Below are 20016 nucleotides of genomic sequence, written 5' to 3'. Positions count from 1 at the left end.
TTGTACTTCAAATCAGTAAACACACACATATTTGATTCCTGATCACAGATTTACACTTGGAAAATGAAGTAAGACTCATCAGCATTACTCTTCAAAGCATACTCTGCTCCACTGTTTCATGGTATACTGACAATTGTGTGACATTTATGCAAATTTATTCTACATGTAGTAGTCTAGTTCACCAAGTAACCTAGCAACACTAGAGTCAGCTGGTTAGAAGGCTGTTTGAATGTATGGGTGTATGTGTGTGTTTGTATGTGTTCATCGCTCTTCTTGACCATCTTGGACATTGCTGCACTGAACATGCATGTGCAGAACATGGAGGATTTTAAAGTGTCTGGGAATCAAAACTACATTACTGTTAAAGTTGTAAATTGCCACCAGAGTGACTATGTGATGATTATTTGTGAGTTACTTCCTCTGATTTTGTCTTTACTCCTGTATGTCTTGCTGTGATTTTTTGCATCTCGGTGCTCAACTGTAGGAATGGGTACCGGTTCTGACATAAATGGTAGTAACCAGACCGAAAAGCAGCGCACATTTTGGTGCTTTATTTCGGTGCTTTTTTTCCTGAGACGTCATACACTTTGGATTCTAGCCAATCATTTTACCTTTCCGAGGATAGTAGGCGGGCCCAGGTATGTACGTTCTTTTAGAGCAGAGCTACAGAATAAAAAGTCTGGCTGTACTTCACAGCAAAATATGCAAACTCAGCAGCCTGCAACAAGTGCTTTAAGGTGATACTGTGATACGGTCAAAGGATGTAACACCTCGAATCTGATGAAACACATGGCGGCGCATAGCGTTTTTTTAAAAGCCGAGAAATGCGCCATATTTGATAGCTTGCTGTGAGACCTCACACCGTGCACATCTACTGCGGGAGTGGTGCCTGTTATCGGACCCAGAGTTAGCAACATCTCCCAAGAACCCGAAGAGGAGAGTCCCTAGCCCTGCCAGTGTAGCAGAAATGATGACGGATGATGATGGCAGCAGGCGTTCTTCTCTGGGCGAGTAGCTTAGTGTTGTTCGTGCTAACCACGTTATTACATTAATGCACGTAAGGTGAACTAGCAAACACCATCGTAGTTACATGTGGCTGTCTTCTTGTTTGATGGCAGATACTCCCTTCACCCTGGCCAAAAAGGCTAAAAGGACCAAAGAAAAAATGGAAAACAGTTAAACATGAGAGGTTTTTGGACAAACTTGGTGTTTTTTCCATTGATTAAGCACTGCTTCCAGCCAAGAGTGATACCATATATGCCCCATAGCTGCAGAAAAGGCTAACATTGTTATCTTTTTACAAAAAAACAGCTAAACATGAGAGGTTTTTGGACAAAGTGTGTGTTCTCCATTCTTTAAGCACCGGTTCGAGCACCGTTTAAGCACTGGCACCGTTTCAAAAGTACCGGTACTGGTATCAGATAAAACCTAAACGATACCCATCCCTACTCACCTGTCAGTCAAATAAGCCCAGAACATCATAAGCAGTTGGATTTTTATTTGTATTTTTTCATATAATAACTTACATTTCTTTTTTTCTATCTCAGAAAATGTAGAACAAAGTGAGTGCAAGTTGCATGTAAAAGAATTTCTGGAGCATTTTGATCAGATCACGTAATCATCCAGAGCAGATGTTATTTTTGTCATTAGTCAGGGAAATGTAGATATTCAAAATTTGCATAAGAAGGACTTCTATGTGTCAGAAAACTGTGTTTATGTCTGTGCGTGTGAGATAAGGAGAGTGAGAAATGAAAGATTTAATTTGTGTCAAAAAGCTGGGAAGAACAAATTGTTCCTCCCAGTTTATAATGGCAGTTCAGAATTAAAGTTCATTCTTTACCTTGTTTCATAAGATGCTACAAAAGAGAGACATGGCACTCCACAAATCCCAAATTTAGGGGGGAAAAAAACCCCAAAATGAGTCAAACTTAAAATCTATTTTGGAGAAAAATCAGCAAACTTTTAAGAGGTTTTTTTTATCAGATTTGACTGTTAGAATTTTATGATTGTTCATTGTATCCCAATAAACAATTAAGTTTAAGTTAGTTCTGGTATTATTATAAAAAGTGCCCAAATATGTATTCTGAGGCCGTTCACAAGGACTTGTGAAGATAGCTTCTTGAAGGACTTTTTGCTACGAAAAAAGTTAAATAACACACTCAAGATAAAAAAAAACAAAAAAACAAACTGAAGATGTCTTTAAAAGGTTTAAAAAACAATTCAAAGGCCTTTGTTCTTTATGACACTGTGAAAACATAATAGCTGCCATTGGTGTGTGACTTAATTCATTTCTAAGCCTCGGTCTGTGCATCTACCTTTGATTTTTTGTCAAGAGAGTTTGTAAAACAACACAAGCGGCTCAAGGTACTCATGGGGGAAAAGAAAGAGAAGCAATCCATAGAGAGAGTGGCAGAAACAAAAAGTGAGGTGGAGGTAAAAAGAAAGAAAGATATTTGTAAAGTGACGAGGTAACAGCTGAGAAAAGGAGGTTAAAGACGCAGAGGAGAAATAAGGAGGAAACAAAAAAAGGAAAGGGGGGGAATGTAATAAGTAGGTGGGGGTGAAATATGAAATCCAATGTGGGAGCCCCTCATGTGGTCTCGTACCACACCCATCTTTCAACTTAAAAAAAATATTGATTTCAGGTACTCCCTTTTTATACCTTAAGGAAGGAGGGAGGGACACCTAAGCCTTGATTATACTCTGTTGTGGACAGATGGAGACACAATGGCCGACTAGACATTCCTGTTATCTTCTTTGAAGACCACCTGAAGTCCGTCGCCTGGGGCTCATGCTCAGTTCTTGCACTATGATGTAAAGTCACAAAAATCTGGCAAGCACATGGATGTCCACACATTCTCTGTCTGATGACAAAATTTATGTCACTCTGACCCAGGCAGGCTGGCGGACATGGAAAGTATAATCATGGCCTTAGCCTCTAGCTACATCGCGTGCATGTCAGTATCGAAGGACTCACCATCAGAGGTTTAACCCCTGATGTCTGACGGCGGATTTTTGAACGAGCCTGTTACATTGTTCTTTCATCACCTGTGATCCCTGTTTATCCCCATCTAATACACCCATTCATGTCCTCACATGTTATCTGAGGCAGAGAGGGAAAATGAAGGCCAATTACAAGTGAGCAGCACTCTGCTAAGTGGTGTTGGTATTTTCCTTCTCATTAAGTCACAGTCAAAAGCTCTCTCAGGCTGTTTTCAGTGGCATAAACATACAGCTCAATGCTAAATGTGTGTGTGTGTGTGTGGGGGGGGGGGGGGGGTTATCGCGCTCACTGAATCAGACTAATAGATGTTAGATGAGATGGTCAGAGGAGAGGAGTGCATTTTGACATTATCAATTTGATGTTTTTATATTTAAGGTTGAAAGGGTGGCGAGAAGAAAATGAAGAATAAGTTAGCTGGTGTTCAAATTCTCCAAAAGTCTTGACAGTCACAGAAAATTCAGGAAGTCCAACTGCATTAGGTTTTTAAAATAATTTGTACGTAAACAGGCAACCGATTGTCTTAAAGATGCATTAAATCATGAAGGATGTCCTCTCACACATACAGTTTTCATGAAGATTAAAGTGTTCATTAAAGAAAAAAATTACCATCAGTTAAATAAAAAACTAACTGTGTATTTATGAGAAGCACAGATGGAATTAGTGTGAAGTTATTTGTGTGCCCCTCAGTCTTTCAGCATACCAGGAGCTCTGACACTATGGGCCACTTTGGGTTACAGACTTCTGTCAACAGTCAACACTGGTCGGATGCAAGTGCTTATCAAAAGCATTGTATTGAGTTCTACATATTCTTCTTGCCTGCTCTAGATTCCATTGGTATTAATGTTAAAGTTTAAAAACATTTCTAAGCGTAGAAGATGCATTACAGCTAATAGTGGGATTTTCGTTACAGTGGATTTCAAGAGGCTGTTAAAGTAAGTGGGAAGTTCATTGCCTTATAATGGACAATTAAGGGCTAAGTGGGGCTAATTAGCATTGCATTGCAATCAAAAATAGCACAGATAGGAATGGAAGTTTTCCAGGTGATGCACTAACAATGTGCAAATGTAAGTACACAGACAGGCAGTTAAATTTACAAAAGACCGGCACGATCTGACCAAGAGCAAATTAGAGTGTCTAACTATGTAGATGGAATGAGGATATGAGTAACACAGTAATAGAGAAATAATACAGTATAAGTGTCTGTTTCATGCATGTGTCTCTCTCAGGAAATCTTCAGATCGTGAAGAGGAAGGGGAAGCAGAATCGATATGTTCTCATGGGGGTCTGCGATATAAGTCAATATAAATGATCTGTCAGATACTGAGACACTGAATTCCAAGATCTCAGCTGGAGAGCAGGATACATGCAAGAAAAGGGCTGCTAAACTACATAAAAACTCCAGAGTATAAACTTAAAATCTGTGTTTAACTGCTGAACTGTCAGTTGAGGAAAAGAACAGTGTTCACCGTCAGATCTGCACTGCTCTGCATACTCAAGTGCACAGTCTAAATTTTGTCTGCATTCTTTGTGATGCAGTGGGTGTTTAATATTAATAAGAAAAATCCAAACTCAACCTGCTTGCTAGCATGTTATGATGCAGTGTTTCCCATTTTTCTTAGGTTAAGAACCAATTTGAACATGATATGAATCTCCTGTTCCTCCAAATCCAAAAGGTGGTTTTTAAGATTAAGATCTGGTGATTGTTGAGGTCACCAGATCTGGGGACCTCAAGCCACAGCACTCCTCTGGATTGTAAAAGCTTAATCAATCTTAATCACCAGTTCAAGATGATTTCATGTTTTTGATACCAAAAGTTATCCTGCTGGAAGCAGACATCAGAGGATGGATATGTTGTGGTCAGAAAGGGATGAATATGGTCAATAACAATGCTCTGATGGTACTGAGGCACCTAAAGCATGCCAAGAAAATCTCCCCCACACCATCACACCGCCACTCTCAGCCTGTACCATTAATATAAGGCAGGATGGAGCCATGCTTTCATTTTGGTTACATCAAATGCTGCAGCAGAACTTGAGACTCATTAGACCAGGCTACATTTTTCTAAACTTCTATTTTCTAGTTTCGGTGAGCCTACACAAAGCTTGTTTCCTGCTGTTAGCTTACAGAGGTGCCACCTGGTGTGGTCTTCTGCTGCTGTAGCCCATATGCTTCAAGGCTCAATGTCCTGCACATTTACAGATGCTCTCCTGTATAATTTGGTTGTAATGAGTAGTTATGTGAGCCACTATTGCCTTGGATATATTGATAAGGATACTTTCAACCTTCAATGAGAAGACCATTAAATATATAATAACTATTCAGCATGCTGTTCTTATATTTATTTGTAACCTTGCTTAGTCATGGACAGAGTATCTCCTTGTACCAAATTGTTTTGGTGCCTTGAATTGACCAAAGTGGACAGATTCATGCATGCAAAATAGCACAATCCTAATATGGGTCACTGGAGTGTGCAAAGGGCAATGAAAACTACCAATTGTGTCAGAACACTTGATGTTTTCATAGCACCATGTTGCATCCATGGAAAATTCAGATGATTGCATATCTCTTAGAATTGTCTTTGACTTCCAGAGATGTATATCTGTGATAATATATTCTAGACTTCCACCACAGAGACATCCCTCAGGTAGCTTTAAAAGAAAAATCGTGCTAACCCTGCACCTCCTTTAAACTAATGGTGTTGGTTTTGTTGAACATTTTCTGCCAACCTATTCTGAGAGACCGGAGTAGAAGAATAAAAGGAGAACACAGGTTTGTGCAAGGGAATATGGGAAAGACGAGAGATGGGAAAACAGGGCAAGAGGAGGAGGAGACGGAGAGAGCGCAATAGAGGAATTGCCCCCTAGGCACTCTTCAATTTTGCCCTTATGATGGGAGCATATTTCCCCTGTGTTGTGACCATCATCTCTCTGTCTTACGCACACACATCCACTGTCATATTCCCTCTGCCTCTCATTCTAGCATTACCCTTCTGTTTTTCTTGCTACATCTCTTCTCCCTTCTCACTCTTTATTGTCCCTCATAGGCATTTCCAGCACCACTCAATTGTCCGCTGCCTTCACCAACAACTATTTCAGCATCTAGAGTGTGTATGTGGGCACACATTCATGCGAATGTGCAACCTACCTTTCAGCACCGCCATGTTTATATATATTAGCTTCTGCCACTTCCCACTGAAAAGTCTACAGCGCCTTGCAAACTTGCAAATACAGCCATTATATACACATTTTTTTTCCTTATTTTTCTTAAAATTTCACACCCTTTTTACCCACCTGTGCTCTCCAGTCTGTATGCACAGAGATAATGAACTGCAGTAGGTCAACTTGGCTCTGTAGTTGTGTTTTTTTATGGGTCCTCTTCTCCAGGTCATCCTTGAAATCTTCAATCTTTCCCATCATCCCTGATTCCTTCTGGATCATGATGGGTTAGCTACAGCAGTTACTCAGCTGCCAGAGAACAGTGTGTGTGTGTGTGTGTGTGTGTGTGTGTGTGTGTGTGTGTGTGTGTGTGTGTGAGCGAGTGTGTGGTGTGGTTGTGTGCATATCGGAGAAAGACAGTGGAAAAATGAAAATAGATCATTCATGGCTAAAAGCTGAGAAGAGCAAATCAGTCCTTCTGCCAGTTTCCCAGCATGCATGTCTCTGGCTTGAAAAAAAGGAAGTGCATGCCAACACATAGCTGAGCCAATCCTCTATTATTTCCTATTCCCATAGTCATACATTTCACTATTGTCTGTCCCACTTGCCATTATGGGCTTTCAGAGTGCCTGTGGTTAATAGTATCTTTGAAGTACCAGCACATATGAGCAGACACCAAACTAGCAAAAACTTTCCTATTGTTTGACTACAATTCTATAAGCATTCTATGCAAGTTCACCTCGTTTTCTTAAATGGGTCGACGTATCTGCCTCGGACCACGTTCTAGCTTGGTTCATTGTATCTGCATTCAAACAAAGCCAGTATTCAGGCACACAATACCCACTGCCTCACAGCGTTAGCCCATTTTAGTGAAAGCCAAGGTTGTGCCTGCCTTGTCCAAATGATTGTCTGCTATTGTCCCCCATTAAGCTACTGTCTGTAGAAAAACATATGGGGAGAAATATATAAAACTGTTCATTCATGATATATGCAGATGAGACTAAATGACTTTAAAATTTACATGTTTTTGCGTGTTGGGCAAGTTACTTTGAAAAAGTAATTAATTATAGCTACTAGTTACTTCTTCAAAAAGTAACTGAGTTAGTAACTGAGTTACAAGACTCTAAAATTTATTAATTACTTGAAAAGTAACTATTGCATTACTTTAAAAAAAAGTGTTTAACCCTCTGGGGTCCAGGGTATAATTGGCAATTTTTAACTACTTTTGATGTTTCCTCTACATTTCACCTTTAAAAACTATTTACTTTGCCTTGTTTGGTATCATTCTTTTCAGCACAGCCTCACGTGTCTGAATTTACATTCATGTGTTCATTTTGACATACTGTATTAACACAATTGATCTAAATCTTCAATTTTAAAATCATATGCACGTGTTTTGCAAACAAAGTTATTTGCAGCCATTTACCTTTTACCCTTTGTTATAACCATTTCAAACTATTTACATAACAATCAGCTGTTCTGCATTAAATAAGATCCCACACAAATTATTTGTGTCACTCCAAACATTTCTGTCCACTATAAAGGAGAACATCACAGCCTGTGCACTCCTGTTCTCTACCTGGAGACAGCAGTCACCTCATTGCTCTGACACACAACACAAAACTATCCACAACACTACACACTAACTACAAAAGAAAACACATTAACTACACACTCCAAACACGCTAAACGTCACAAATCTCTCACATCTCAAAACTCGCTCTCTCTCTCTCTTTTTCTGCTGTCTCTCTCTCTCTCGCCGCCACTCCTAAAACTCCCCCCTCTTCCTAAACAACCAAATGTCTTGTTGCCAACCTGCAAACAAGTAGCTGCACAATGGTAAAATGGCCCTGTCCCTTTTTTTTTTTTAAATGCGTTGATGCCATTAAATTCAAAACTACTTTTTTTTTCCAAGCTTAACTATTTCATTTCTGAATAATATATTGGTTCATGGGATTTGCAGTTCATTGCATTTTGTCTTTATTTACATTTTACACAGCAGCCCAACTTTTTGGGGGATTTGTGATTGTATGTTGCTCTTAAGTGTTTTCCTCTTGTTCTCTCCCCCAGTTCCTCTGTTCCTCTGTACTTTGTGCATCCTGATTTCCTCTTTTTTCTTCTGTTTCCTCATGTGACACAGCCGTATTTTGCCATGATAACTCACATACAGACTCACAGTGGAAACAATTCCAGCCACGCTGTAGATGCTGATGACTGATTAGAAGTGGGCATATATCATGCAGCTATATTTTTTCCTGCCTACAACTGGTTTGCCATCTCAGTCTAAGGAAAGTCTTTTCTTTGAAACAAAATCTGTCTCCCCACTAATCTTGATGAAAATCTCTTATGATGTTTTTGAGCTACCTTGCCTTCAGACAAGCAATAAAAAATCATAGTTAAAAGAAAAAAAACATTTATCAATTAGACTTTTCCAGGTGTTAAATTTTACATTTCACTGATTTGAAACACCCTTTGACCTACTAGCTACGGACACAGTGGAGAGCGGGCAGACTCAGCTGTTAGCAAAGTGGGTCAGAGCAGCTGGCATGAGCGCATGAATATTTAAAATGAAACAGCTCCAGACTAAAGCCTCTGTAACAATCACTTCGATGCCAAGCAGTGTTAAACAATAGCAGCGTGTTGTACGGCTCCAACTGAGCAGTTACTGAATATTTCTGCCTACGCTGAAAGGAGGGGGAAGGTTACCAAACAGTAATAGAATTACTGAAGGAAAACACAAACTAGAAACCATCGCACCAGCTGCCCTGCCATCCGGTTCTACGATCCAATCCATCAGAGACTTAAAAAAAAAGAAAAGAAAACAGCTATAGGTCAAATTTAAAGTTACAAGTGTGAGACAAAAAGTTGGGAAAGGGTGCAATGGTCCCAGTGCCTGTCCCTATTTTCAAGTTCAACCTTTGTTTTCATCTGAAGTAGTCCCCTAAAAAGTTTTGGCGATCCTGCCCCAGTGACAAAAACAGTCCACAAACAGACAGAACAGCCGTCAAAAAAACCTTTATTTGCAGCCCTGGGTTGAGTCACTACCGTATTGACTTTGTTATTGTTTGCATTTCTGTGGTGTTGCTTTCAGTCCATCAGGAGTGAACCTGAGCTGATCATGTTCACTTTTACTTTTACTCAAAGACAGAAGATTTCATGTCAGACTGGAAACTATTCACTTGCTGTCAGGGATATAAAAACAAGAAACGTGGCAACTCTGACAGAATAGTAGCTATGGCATTGGCATTGTGGGCAATGTAGATGCAATTAGAGCCTTTTACAGTTTGTTTCAGCTAGGCGTTTTCCCTCTGCTAATCAATATACTGTGTTTACAAGGCATGCTTCTGTGAAGCAGATCAATCACAGCTGTTTAGCTCTGCGTGCTCGCAACATGTAGTTACATTTCAGGTAAAGTACACTCCAGGCTACACTGTAAGTTACAGCTATACTGTGGCTTAAACGTTGTGTCATCAAAACATACACGCATGCAAAAAAAGAAAATAAAAGCTATCATGATGTCTCAGCTGGTAAAGATGAACGGGGGGAAAAGGGGAAAGTGCATAGAATCACTTTAAATAGTGTTGAAAACACTTTGTAGAAATAATGGAGAACAAGGCTGCGATAGAACTAAAGAAGCACCTTGAAACTCTTTTGTATTTGTTGTGTAACATTTGTGTAAATAATGCTATAATACCTCAGTTATCTCAGAAGACATGCACAGAAGAGAACACTGATGGATGGCAGAGGCCATGAGATGAAGAATGGAAACAAACTTTGTAATTAACTCAACACATAGTGCTGGCATGCAGAGGGCCAGACATACTGACAAGTTTAAAAAATGAAGAAGAAAAAACAAGGAGCTGGGGAGGAGGAGACATGACTGGAGGATGGATGGAAGTAGGTCAGAAAGAGAGACTGAGAAGAGAGAGAGAAGAAGTGAAAGGGAAATGAAGAGAAAGTGACAGCCAAAGTTCAGATGTGTCTTTCATACCTTACTATCTTAGCGGTCTGTGTGTGCATATGTTTCCTTTTGGTGTGTGTGTGTGTGTGTGTGTGTGTGTGCACAGCCACATGTTCAGTGTGTGTGTGTGTCATTGTGATTGACAGCTCCCAGCCAGCAGCTTGCTCCAAAGCCAAAGACTTCATAATAAACAGAACAGGGTTTAATTTACTCCTTCAGGCAGAGTGGTGGTGCTCACTTTGCAGTCTGCTAGTACAACACACTGCATAAAATATCTTTCTCAATAAGTTATTTGATATTGAATTCAGATTCAACGTTGAATCGCTGTTAAAACATGAAATATCAACATTCATTTTTATATGTAAAACAGAATACACAAGAGATCCTTGATGTTATCTGACCTGTATACTTATGACAGAAGAAATTGATGTTTGTGTTCAAGCTCCAACAGCACTACCAATGCATTTGCGTCTAAATGCTATGTTAGCCTCCATTTTATCACAGAGTGATGACATAGTAGATAATGATGGTGCTACCGTCATTCTCAAGGTTTTCACGATGGGATCGTTGATTGGTCTTTAGGCCTGTGTGACAGCTTAGCAATCGATTTCACAGCAGCTCTCAGCAATCACTCACAGTCGGTTAGGGAGACCAATGGTTGCTAACGAGTCTCCAAGCCTGTTTTACTGGGGCCTTACTAATACCCAATGCTAGCTGCTATATTATCCGAACATTGCTTCAATTGTTAATGTTCATTTAAACTTTTTGGTTTTCGGACCAGACCAAGAAGCTTAAGGTTAGTCTGCTTTCTGCATTTCAAACAAAAGGAGTATTGGCCAGTAGAGGCACCCAATTGTGTCCAGGTTTCAATCATCTAGCTGTTGACTTGAGGTGAGGTTGAAGAATTTGAAGAAGGAAGTCCTCTTTCTTCATTGTTCTTTCGTGCAATGTACAGGTACCACTGGCAGCTAAACAGCCCCAGCCCATGATCCTACTGCCGCCATGCTTGACTGTTGGTACAGTGTTCTTAGGTCTGAAAGCCTCCAAACATGCAAACAATCAGGGTAAACAGCTCCTGGGTTGTTCTTGAACATCCTAACCAATTTCCTCTCATTTGAGGGTGACAGTTTAGGTCTTCTTCCAGTCCTTGGCAGACTGGAGATATATCTGAATAACTTGTACCTACATAGAATTGCTTGTAATGATAATCCTGGAATCTGCAGTTGTTTTGAAATCACTCCAAGAGACCTTACAAGCTTATGTGAGTCTATCATTCTCCTTCTTAAATGTTCACTGAGATCCTTAGACCGTCCCATTGTTCAACCAAGATAGATACTATCTTGACTGTATGGTCGTATTAGTAGTTCTCCTTCTCGATTAATCTTTTTAACTGTGGTTATATAATGTTGAATAATCCAAACTATATCGGTTTGGACTGAAATGTTTGTGTTAATTAATAATGGGATCCAAAACACCACTTTTTTTTATTACTAGTTTAGCTGAAAGACTAGAAATTAACATAACCAGAGTGCATTTTGTCAGCTCCATTACCTTGAGGTTAAATCTTGTGCTTCAGCATTACTACTGTGTTGTTATAGGGCAGTCCCATCTTCTAATTCATGTTTATGGAGACACAAGATCTACCCACTATCAAAATTTTCAAGTATTTTTAAGGGGTCACCATTTGCCACCTGATTTTTAAAAATCATCAAAACACACCTGCTGAAAGCAACACAAACACACAACATTGGAATGAGGGATAGAACGACAAAAGGAAGATGATAATAATTCATAATGTCACAGCTACTGACTTTACTGTCATTATTAGCTTCTGGGCTTTTGTTGTTTTCACTGCAACATGCAGAGTATTGCACAGTAATGGCAGCATTGTTACATTTCCCCGTAGGAATTGTGCACTGCTTATACCTTGTCAAAAAGGAAAATGCTTACAGGTTTTATTTTTTGGCAGTGAAATGATCATAAAGCCACAGAGTTAATGAGAGGTGGCTCGGTCCGCCCAGGTGGCACAACTGTCTAAAATCTGTCCATGGTTGGACGCTGACTTGGAGAGGCCCGTCGTCACGGCCACACCAATGACACGGCTAGATGTGGGTGAGCTTTCTGGGTGGCAGCTCTCATTCAGCCAATCAAGGCAAACAGGCCACGCTCTATTTAATGATTATCCCAGCATCTGTCCCCTATCTCTCAACTCAGCGTGAAAGCCAGCAAACACAAGTGCAAATACACTCGCAGGAGCTCAGTGAATCCCATCCAGCCGAGCAGCCCGATATTGGCTCGCATCGAGTAATTCAATCTCAACTTAATCAAATTTAGAAATGATGGCAAATGCTCGTGTGCATTATGAACAGGCTGTGTGCCCGTGATTCATTATATAGTTAGTGGAGAAGTGGTTAATAGAGGATGTGATTACACCAGCAGCAATTAATGCCAGTCCAATGAAATACATGATTACCACATTTGGAATGTAATCTCAGTTGTTATCCATGTCATGAGGAGAAAGGAAACCCAGAGATAGCCCTCATCCTGTTTACATTCTGTTTACTTTTACTTAGGTTTTACTGCTGCTTGACAAGGTACACTCGTTTCAGGTCCTGCATTAGCTTTGTGGAGAGGATCCCATCATCCACTACACTTTCATCCTCTCGAGGCAACAGTAGGGTTGGTTTTCACCTAGTCCCATTGATATCACGTTGCTGTTCATTTGGTAATCATCTGCCGAAATCCCTCTGCAGTATGCTTGGATGCTTGCAGCCACTCTCTAGCTCCTTTGCATTCGGATGCAGGTGATCAATATACAACCTGCTTTCCTCGGCTTTAAATCACAGGAATGCTCAAAGACTCCCTGCAGGCCTGGATGGAGAAAACGACAGATAACACGGAGCGCTGGGCAGATGAATAAAACGATAAATGTCAAAGAGGAGCAAAAGCTGTTAGCTAGAGGGAGAAGAACAACTGAAGATACACACTGAGAGAGAAAGAAAGGCTAATATTCTTGATTTATCAGCCCTGCAGTCTTAGAGATGAATAAAAAGAGGAAAGCTGTCTCCGGCCGCTTATTGCAGCCGCGGGATGAATGTTCGCGTTTGCTCTGTTTTGTCTTTGGTTAGGTAAAAAATGAAGTGTAACATCAATAAAAATGTTAATCAGAAAAAAAACAATGCATTGTTTTCACTTTCAATTCACGCATTAAAAAGAAGAAAAGAAGAAAGAAAATAATCCTGACATCAATCATCAAAATCTACTTCCTACCACAAATGTCCCATCGCTGCACCTCCCATATGTGAGCCTCTAATCTTACCTTATACCTGTACTCAAAGTTTTATAAAAAAAACACCCCTTTGAGGTCTTAGTCCTTTCTGACAGGTATGAGAGGCCTAATTAGACAAAAAAAAAGACTCTCATCCAAACAGTCTACAACATTGCAATTGTTGTTCCTTTGCTACACTTAAATAAAATGTCTTCACATTATTTCTTGTTTTTCTCACCAGGTGAGTGAGGTGCAGCCCTGTCACGCCCACAGCGCCCCCTTTCGGCCCGGACGGCACACCATGCCCCGGCGCCTATGAAAGGGTACCATGTCAGCCGGAGCATGTCTCAGCATTCCTCGGGTGGTGGTGGAGGAGGTCCCTGCCACTGCACGCCTGATGACTGTGACGGTCCAGGCAGAGACTACTACCACGGTCACAGCGATGGCCACTTTTACCCTGGGGGAGGTCCCGTTGAGGCCCTGGCGCTGGAGAGGCACCACTCCCGCTCACACTCCCATAGTCACTCTGGAGGAGGCACCTTTCCCCGCTCCCACCCCAACCAGCACCCACCTCTCCAGTCATTTGACTCTTGTGAAGAGTGCCTATCCTCAGGCCACGGGGGGAAGATGCACCGCATGCCCTCAAACATGATGGACCAGTTTGAGAAGCAGGTGCCCTTCCATCATGATGGCTTCCACACACTGCAATACCAGCGCACTGCCAGTGGGGGTGCTGAGCAACGCAGTGAGAGCCCTTCGCGCATACGCCACTTGGTCAATTCGGTGCAGCGCCTCTTTGCCAAGTCCCATTCCCTGGAGGCGCCATCCAAACGGGAGTACAACGGTACGAGGGGAGGAGGGGACTACAGGAGCGAGAGAGGTGGGGGCCACAGGAGTGGAGGGGAGGAGGGCCACTACTCAGGCCACCAGTCTCGCTCCACCAGGAGGAACAAGTCTCGAGAACGTAGCAAGAGTGGAGACTCGCGGCATGAGTCAGGCAGACGCCACCGCAGCCGGACAGCGGGCTGGTGGAGCTCCGATGACAACCTCGACAGTGACAGCAGCTACTTGGTAGGTGGGGGTAGACCGGGGTATCCCAGAGGACATGAGAGCCTGGATGCTGCCATTCAGGAGCTCACCATGAAGAAGCCCAAGGAACGAGGCGGCGGACCGGGGTCTGGGGAGTGCATGGCCTGCACAACAATGGCTCTGGTGGGGAGTGAGGGAGGAGGAGGACAGCACGGGCATCACGGTCACTCCCTGAAGAGGAGCACCTGGTCAGCCATGACAGTGAGTCAGGCTAGAGAGGTGTATCCTTCTACCAGAGGAGGAGCCTATGACAAAGCCCTGGTGCCCATTGAGAGCAAGCTCAAGGAGAGGACCTTCCACTATCTCCAGGTGTGTCTGTCCCTACATATCAGCAAATGTGTAATCAAATATATATGTGGTTTGGTGTTAAGCAAAAAAAAACAAAACTTATTTTTAAGGAATGAAAAGATTGTCTTGAACTTTTGTTTTTCTGTTTCCACTGTCTCAGACCCTTGAAGATTAGGCTAATTAGTCCGCTGCCATAACGACAACTATCATTGTGTACGGGACTTTATAAAAACATGTCGACCATCTCACATCTTCTGCCTCTGCTCTCAGTCTGTGTTGCATCTCCATGTGTATATTTGACAGCCAGTACAGACACACAGACGCAGGGCATCTAGACAAGATGAAGCCTGCTCTTCAGTTATAACACAAAATCTGTCAATGCAGTGCCTTCTCACAGGCTTGTGGGGAAGTATGGGCTTGTATAGCTGTGCTTTAGAACATAAGTGCTGTGAAACAATCAGAAAACAACACATGTAGCACACACACATGTCAGTACTGGAAACACTTTGATTTAAGTGAGGGTGTTGCTTACCCACTTACTCGCTGTGAATTCATCAAAACTGCATAAACTACCTCCAGCTTTTCGTGTAAATTGTCTCAATTGGACTTCACACAGACTTTGTATTTGGAAGCTGGCAGGTTAAAGATGATTAGTGATCTGACAGCCTTGGACATTTACATTCTCCATGGATGGATTATCACGTCCACGAGATCAAGGCAACAATTTGCCACAGGCAAAGAATATACAGTACAAGTATACCCTGTATTCCTTTTGTTTTGTTTTTTTAATTGCTGCTTTATGCTTTATGCTTTATGCTTTATGCGTTATGTTCTAGACACCCCAATAGATATGATTTAAGGTATGAAACACATGCTTTAATATAAATAAATGGAAAACATGCTGCCATGATTGGCATCTCCCCATGGCATTCTTTGGAGTATTTGATGTCTTTAAAGTTAAAACTCAGTCTGCCAGAAGGTTCCAAGGTTCAGTGGTGATAAGTGACAAACGATTTCGTTTTCTCTGCATTTCTCTGGCGAACATCAAATAGCCTTAACTATAGGAAATTGTTAAATATAATACACACGTTTCTTCCACAAACAATGTCAGAGAGTGAAGCCAACTTCCAGATTTCCCAGGTCTAATAGTGTTAGCACTGCTACACCACAACCAAGATCTTCCCCAGGAGGCAGGACTGTAGGCTCTGTCAGATGCTGACAGTTTACACTTGCCGACATGCTAAGTTGACATTTCTCCTATAGGCTGCCTGTCTTCTGTCTTTCTCCTTATTGACCACCAGACTGAAATTTGACCTATAGGCTATCCAGTTATAGCTTATGCTTTAATGTACTAATTGGCTAAACGTTTAAAAAAAATAGGAAAAAGTGCAGACACTACCTCACCACCATGTGAGGAAGGTGCAGAGCTGAAAAAATATAACATAGAAATCTAGTAGTGAGTGCACAGTGTATGTGTGAAAGTAGTAACCAGCAATCTCTCTGGTACTCCTTAAAGTAAGATGTCTTTGCCATCTTTGTCTTTGTCAAAGACGACAAAGACAGACTGCTTTGTAGAGCTTTTCTGATTGCTCAAGTGGCCAATCAGAAAAGTTTAGGTCTACAAGCCCGTCCTTAAGTTTCTAAAGTTTTACCCACTGAGTGATGACTGCTGGGGAGGTAAAATACCCATTGATTTTAATTTAGGCTTTGTCCCTCCAAAGGTTAATTGTTTCAAGGAAAGAAAAGCAACCATTGTCCCTACAATTTTGGTTTAGACCCTGGTTTTTCCAGTTGAATACACAAGTAAAGGTATTCAGTTACTCAAAATGCCATCTTCCTGCTATAGAAACAAACCTTTAATAGCAACACAGCCAATTTTTGTTTCAAAAGCTCAAGAAAGCAAATTAGAAGAAGAAAATACAATCAAAGATGGGTAAGATCCTTGTGGTAAAGCCTTTGGATTAATGGGGAAATTAACAAGAATTTTTCAAAAGCATAAAAAACCCTTTTTCTTAAATAAAGGTTTCAAAAAAATCAAGTGAAAAGTATTTTTTCTTGGTTAAATGTCTGCCTAAGAGGCCAGATGGACTCTCCTGGCATTTTGCTGTGAGTCAGAAAACAATAATCATCTTCACCCACCGTGTTATTTACCTGTCCCTTACAACAGTCGCTTACCTGCCTCCTGTCAACACGCTGTAGCTTGAATCTGCCGCATGCAATTTTCAGAGAACCCGTTCACTCATTTTATCTCCTAAAATGGCAGAAAAGGTTAATTAAAGACTGTTATTGGCTGTTACAGTGGCATCTCAGAGAGCACACGCACGCACACAAACACACACACACAAGCACGAGCTCAGAAACCTCCAGCTGTGTTGAGGTAGAGCTGCCATGCAGGCTGTGTTTCTACGGAAACAGGTAGCCACAGGAGTCCCTGGTGTTTTTCCAACTCTCATCCTTTAGACACAGCTGAGGTCTGCTGATAGAGGAGACAGCGAGAGCAGGGTCGTCTGTGTGTTCGTGCTTTTCTGAGGACAAACCCCACACAGTTTACCCTGTGCTTTAGGCTACCATCACATTCTCACCTTAGGACACGAAATGAACTTCCCCTGCTGCAGCTTTTCTCGTATCTCCAGGTGTCACCGGTGGTTTGGGGAGGCGCGGAGAGACAGTATGTTGAGTGAATTGTGCCCAGCTTAGATGTGCCAGGGCAGGCCAGATTGATCCACGGCTTCAGAGCAGACAGCTCACTGGAGCTGCAGATATAAAGCTGTTCAGGTCTGTTTCACCAGGATGAAATGTCAGGACTAACAGCAGCACAGGTGCAACAACTCCAAATTGAAACTGCCTGAGAAAGCAAGAGCAGATATCATACACCCAACAGCTGCCTTTAAACTCTATTACTTGTGTATTAAAGGTGGCACTTGTAATAAGAGACTGGCAAATAATTTATATTGTAAGGTAAAGACTCTGCAATATTAGTAAGAGAATAACAACCATCAGATGATCCCCTGTGAATGAGCACTTAGCCATGAAGAGAAGGAAGAACTGCTTTTTAACAGGAAGAGACCACCCACAGCTAAGGGAGGGCCAGCCATCTGCGTCCCCTCCCTGTGGGAGTGAGGGGGAAGAAGAGAGTAGACACAAAGTTATTGAAAATTCAGATGCAGGTGTTTCAGGATCAACCAATATAGTACCTTAAGTTTATCAAAATCAGAGAGTTTCAGGCCTAATCTTAAAAGTACCCAAAGTGGAAGCTGAATCAACAACAGAGGGGTCTGAGTCACCATATGCACAGAAGTGCTCTACTGAAGGAAGACATGCAGAGTGTTGGCATGAAGAAAGAGAGTGCAAGGGACAGGCCGAGATGGTGGGAGATGATCTGCTGTGGCGACATAAAAGAGAAGCCGAAAGAAGAAATCCCATTTCCACAGGTCTGGAAAACCAAGCACCCTGCCTTTACAAACATTTGTGAAAGAATCATTCATTCTAAAGTGCTAATTGAATTTGATTGTGGTGCTTCAACAGGATGCCAGCACTGTAATAAACCACTTTGTGAAATATCTTCCCTCCTAGGTATTCCACAATCAACTGTAATTAGTATATTTGTAGGTGAAAACATTTAGGAACCGCAGCAATTCAACCAAGTGAGTCAGACCAGAGCGCGGTCGACACAAAGTTTGCCAACGTTCTCCTGACTCACTAACTGCAGAGCTCCAGACTTCCTCTTACATGGACATCAGCACAAAAACAGTGTGTCGGGTGTTTCACAGCATGGGTTTCCATGGCTGAGCAGCTCTTATGGTGTGATATTTAGGTGGCACTGTACTTCTATCCATATAGTGTAGCTGATAGCTCAGCTGCACATTTCTACCCCTAAGCTTTAAAAGGCTGATGGGCTATTGTCGTCACCCTGCCGTGCAGGCAAGTGGCGTGGACACCCAATGTTGTGAATGCGATAACTCAAGAATGAGCTTTCGTAGGATTATGAAATTCGTACTATAGGTGCAACTACTAAAAATCTCTGACAAGTTCGATTCTCAATGACCTGATTTCTGAAAATCCCCCAGGAGGCTGAGGAGTAGTACTATTTCATATTTTGGAAACTCTAGGAACCACAAGTAAGCCTGAACTGTGACAGCAAAGTCCTCTATTGGGGTAATATTGTAATATGAGGTGTTTAAGATACGATGGGTGCTGATCTTTCAGAACTTTGGATGTGAAGAGAAGGATTTTAAATTCAGTTCTGCATTTAATTGCATTGAAATTGAGCAGCCACAATGTGAAAAATATGATCTTTCTTTCTAGTCCAACTTGTTATTCTTTTGGTCACTACCTGTAGCTGTAGGTGAGGGTCAGGACCTAGGTCAGTCAATAAATCGACAGCCTCACTTTCATCCTCCTCTCTCCTCCACACAAGATTAAACTTTGAATTTCTCCATGTTACGACTGAGTATAAATTGGCTCTACATCTGCTGGATTTATGCAAACAGTCAAAAGTGAAGAGCTAAATGTAGGTTGGTTCACATTAAGAAAAACGCTCTACAAAGCGTTGACTAAGTAGTTTTTGTAGCACCTGGAAACATTTGATTTGATTTGATTTTATTGATTAGCATTCAAATATCTCAGTGAAGACAGAACAAAGATCTACCACAAAGCAAGAAAGCATGAGACAAGGCTAATCAAAAGGTATTAGCTGAAGCATTTGCTTATTACGCCAACCCTTTTAACAAAAGATCTTTTTGCATGCAGCTCCTGTACACAGGGCTCGAAGCAAATAATAAAACAAAGCAAAAACAAAACAAACAAACAAACAAACAAGAAAAAAAAACTTTCCACATGGTCAGTTTTAAAACATAAAACACATGGTCAGTTTTAAATCAGTTCAAGTATGCTACAGCAGTCCCGCTCTCGTTGCAGGGTCAGTCTACCTGCTGTATGTTATTTCCATGTGTAAAAAAAGGAAACATGTACATACAAGCTAATACTTACACAGGTTTCCTGCAAAGAGTCAGGACCGCGCAATAAATGCAAGTTAATCTTCGCAAGTCTACGGTCAGAGGCAAAGGGACATGTGCAAACTTTCCCCCATGGCGTCAATGCCAATTACAATGTGTGGCATCAGAACCTGATGCTCTCCGTTCCCTGAGCCTCTCACCTTCCCCTCAGCCTGTGTGTGATAGATATGAAATGATTAAAAAAGAAAAGAGGGCCGAGGGGAAAAAAAAGCTGAATATGGAGTAAAAGGAATGAA

The 20016-nt window shown here is 41.5% G+C and overlaps 1 protein-coding gene across 3 annotated transcripts in view; it reads left to right on the top strand.

The window, feature by feature from the left end:
- Positions 1 to 20016, top strand: part of dlgap3 (discs, large homolog-associated protein 3) — a 153361-nt gene that overhangs the window by 112533 nt on the left and 20812 nt on the right. For all 3 annotated transcript variants that reach the window (XM_082521474.1, XM_082521473.1, XM_082521472.1), the window contains one exon: positions 13630 to 14786. In XM_082521474.1, coding sequence (XP_082377600.1) covers positions 13704 to 14786 — 1083 coding nt within the window. In that variant the 5' untranslated portion in view covers positions 13630 to 13703. The remainder of the gene's footprint in view (positions 1 to 13629; positions 14787 to 20016) is intronic.

The sequence above is a fragment of the Aulonocara stuartgranti genome (genome assembly GCF_965226115.1).
Source record: "Aulonocara stuartgranti genome assembly, chromosome: 22".
Lineage (NCBI taxonomy): Eukaryota > Metazoa > Chordata > Actinopteri > Cichliformes > Cichlidae > Aulonocara > Aulonocara stuartgranti.
Note: the sequence above shows the minus strand (reverse complement) of the source record. Positions and strands in the feature narration are given on the sequence as shown.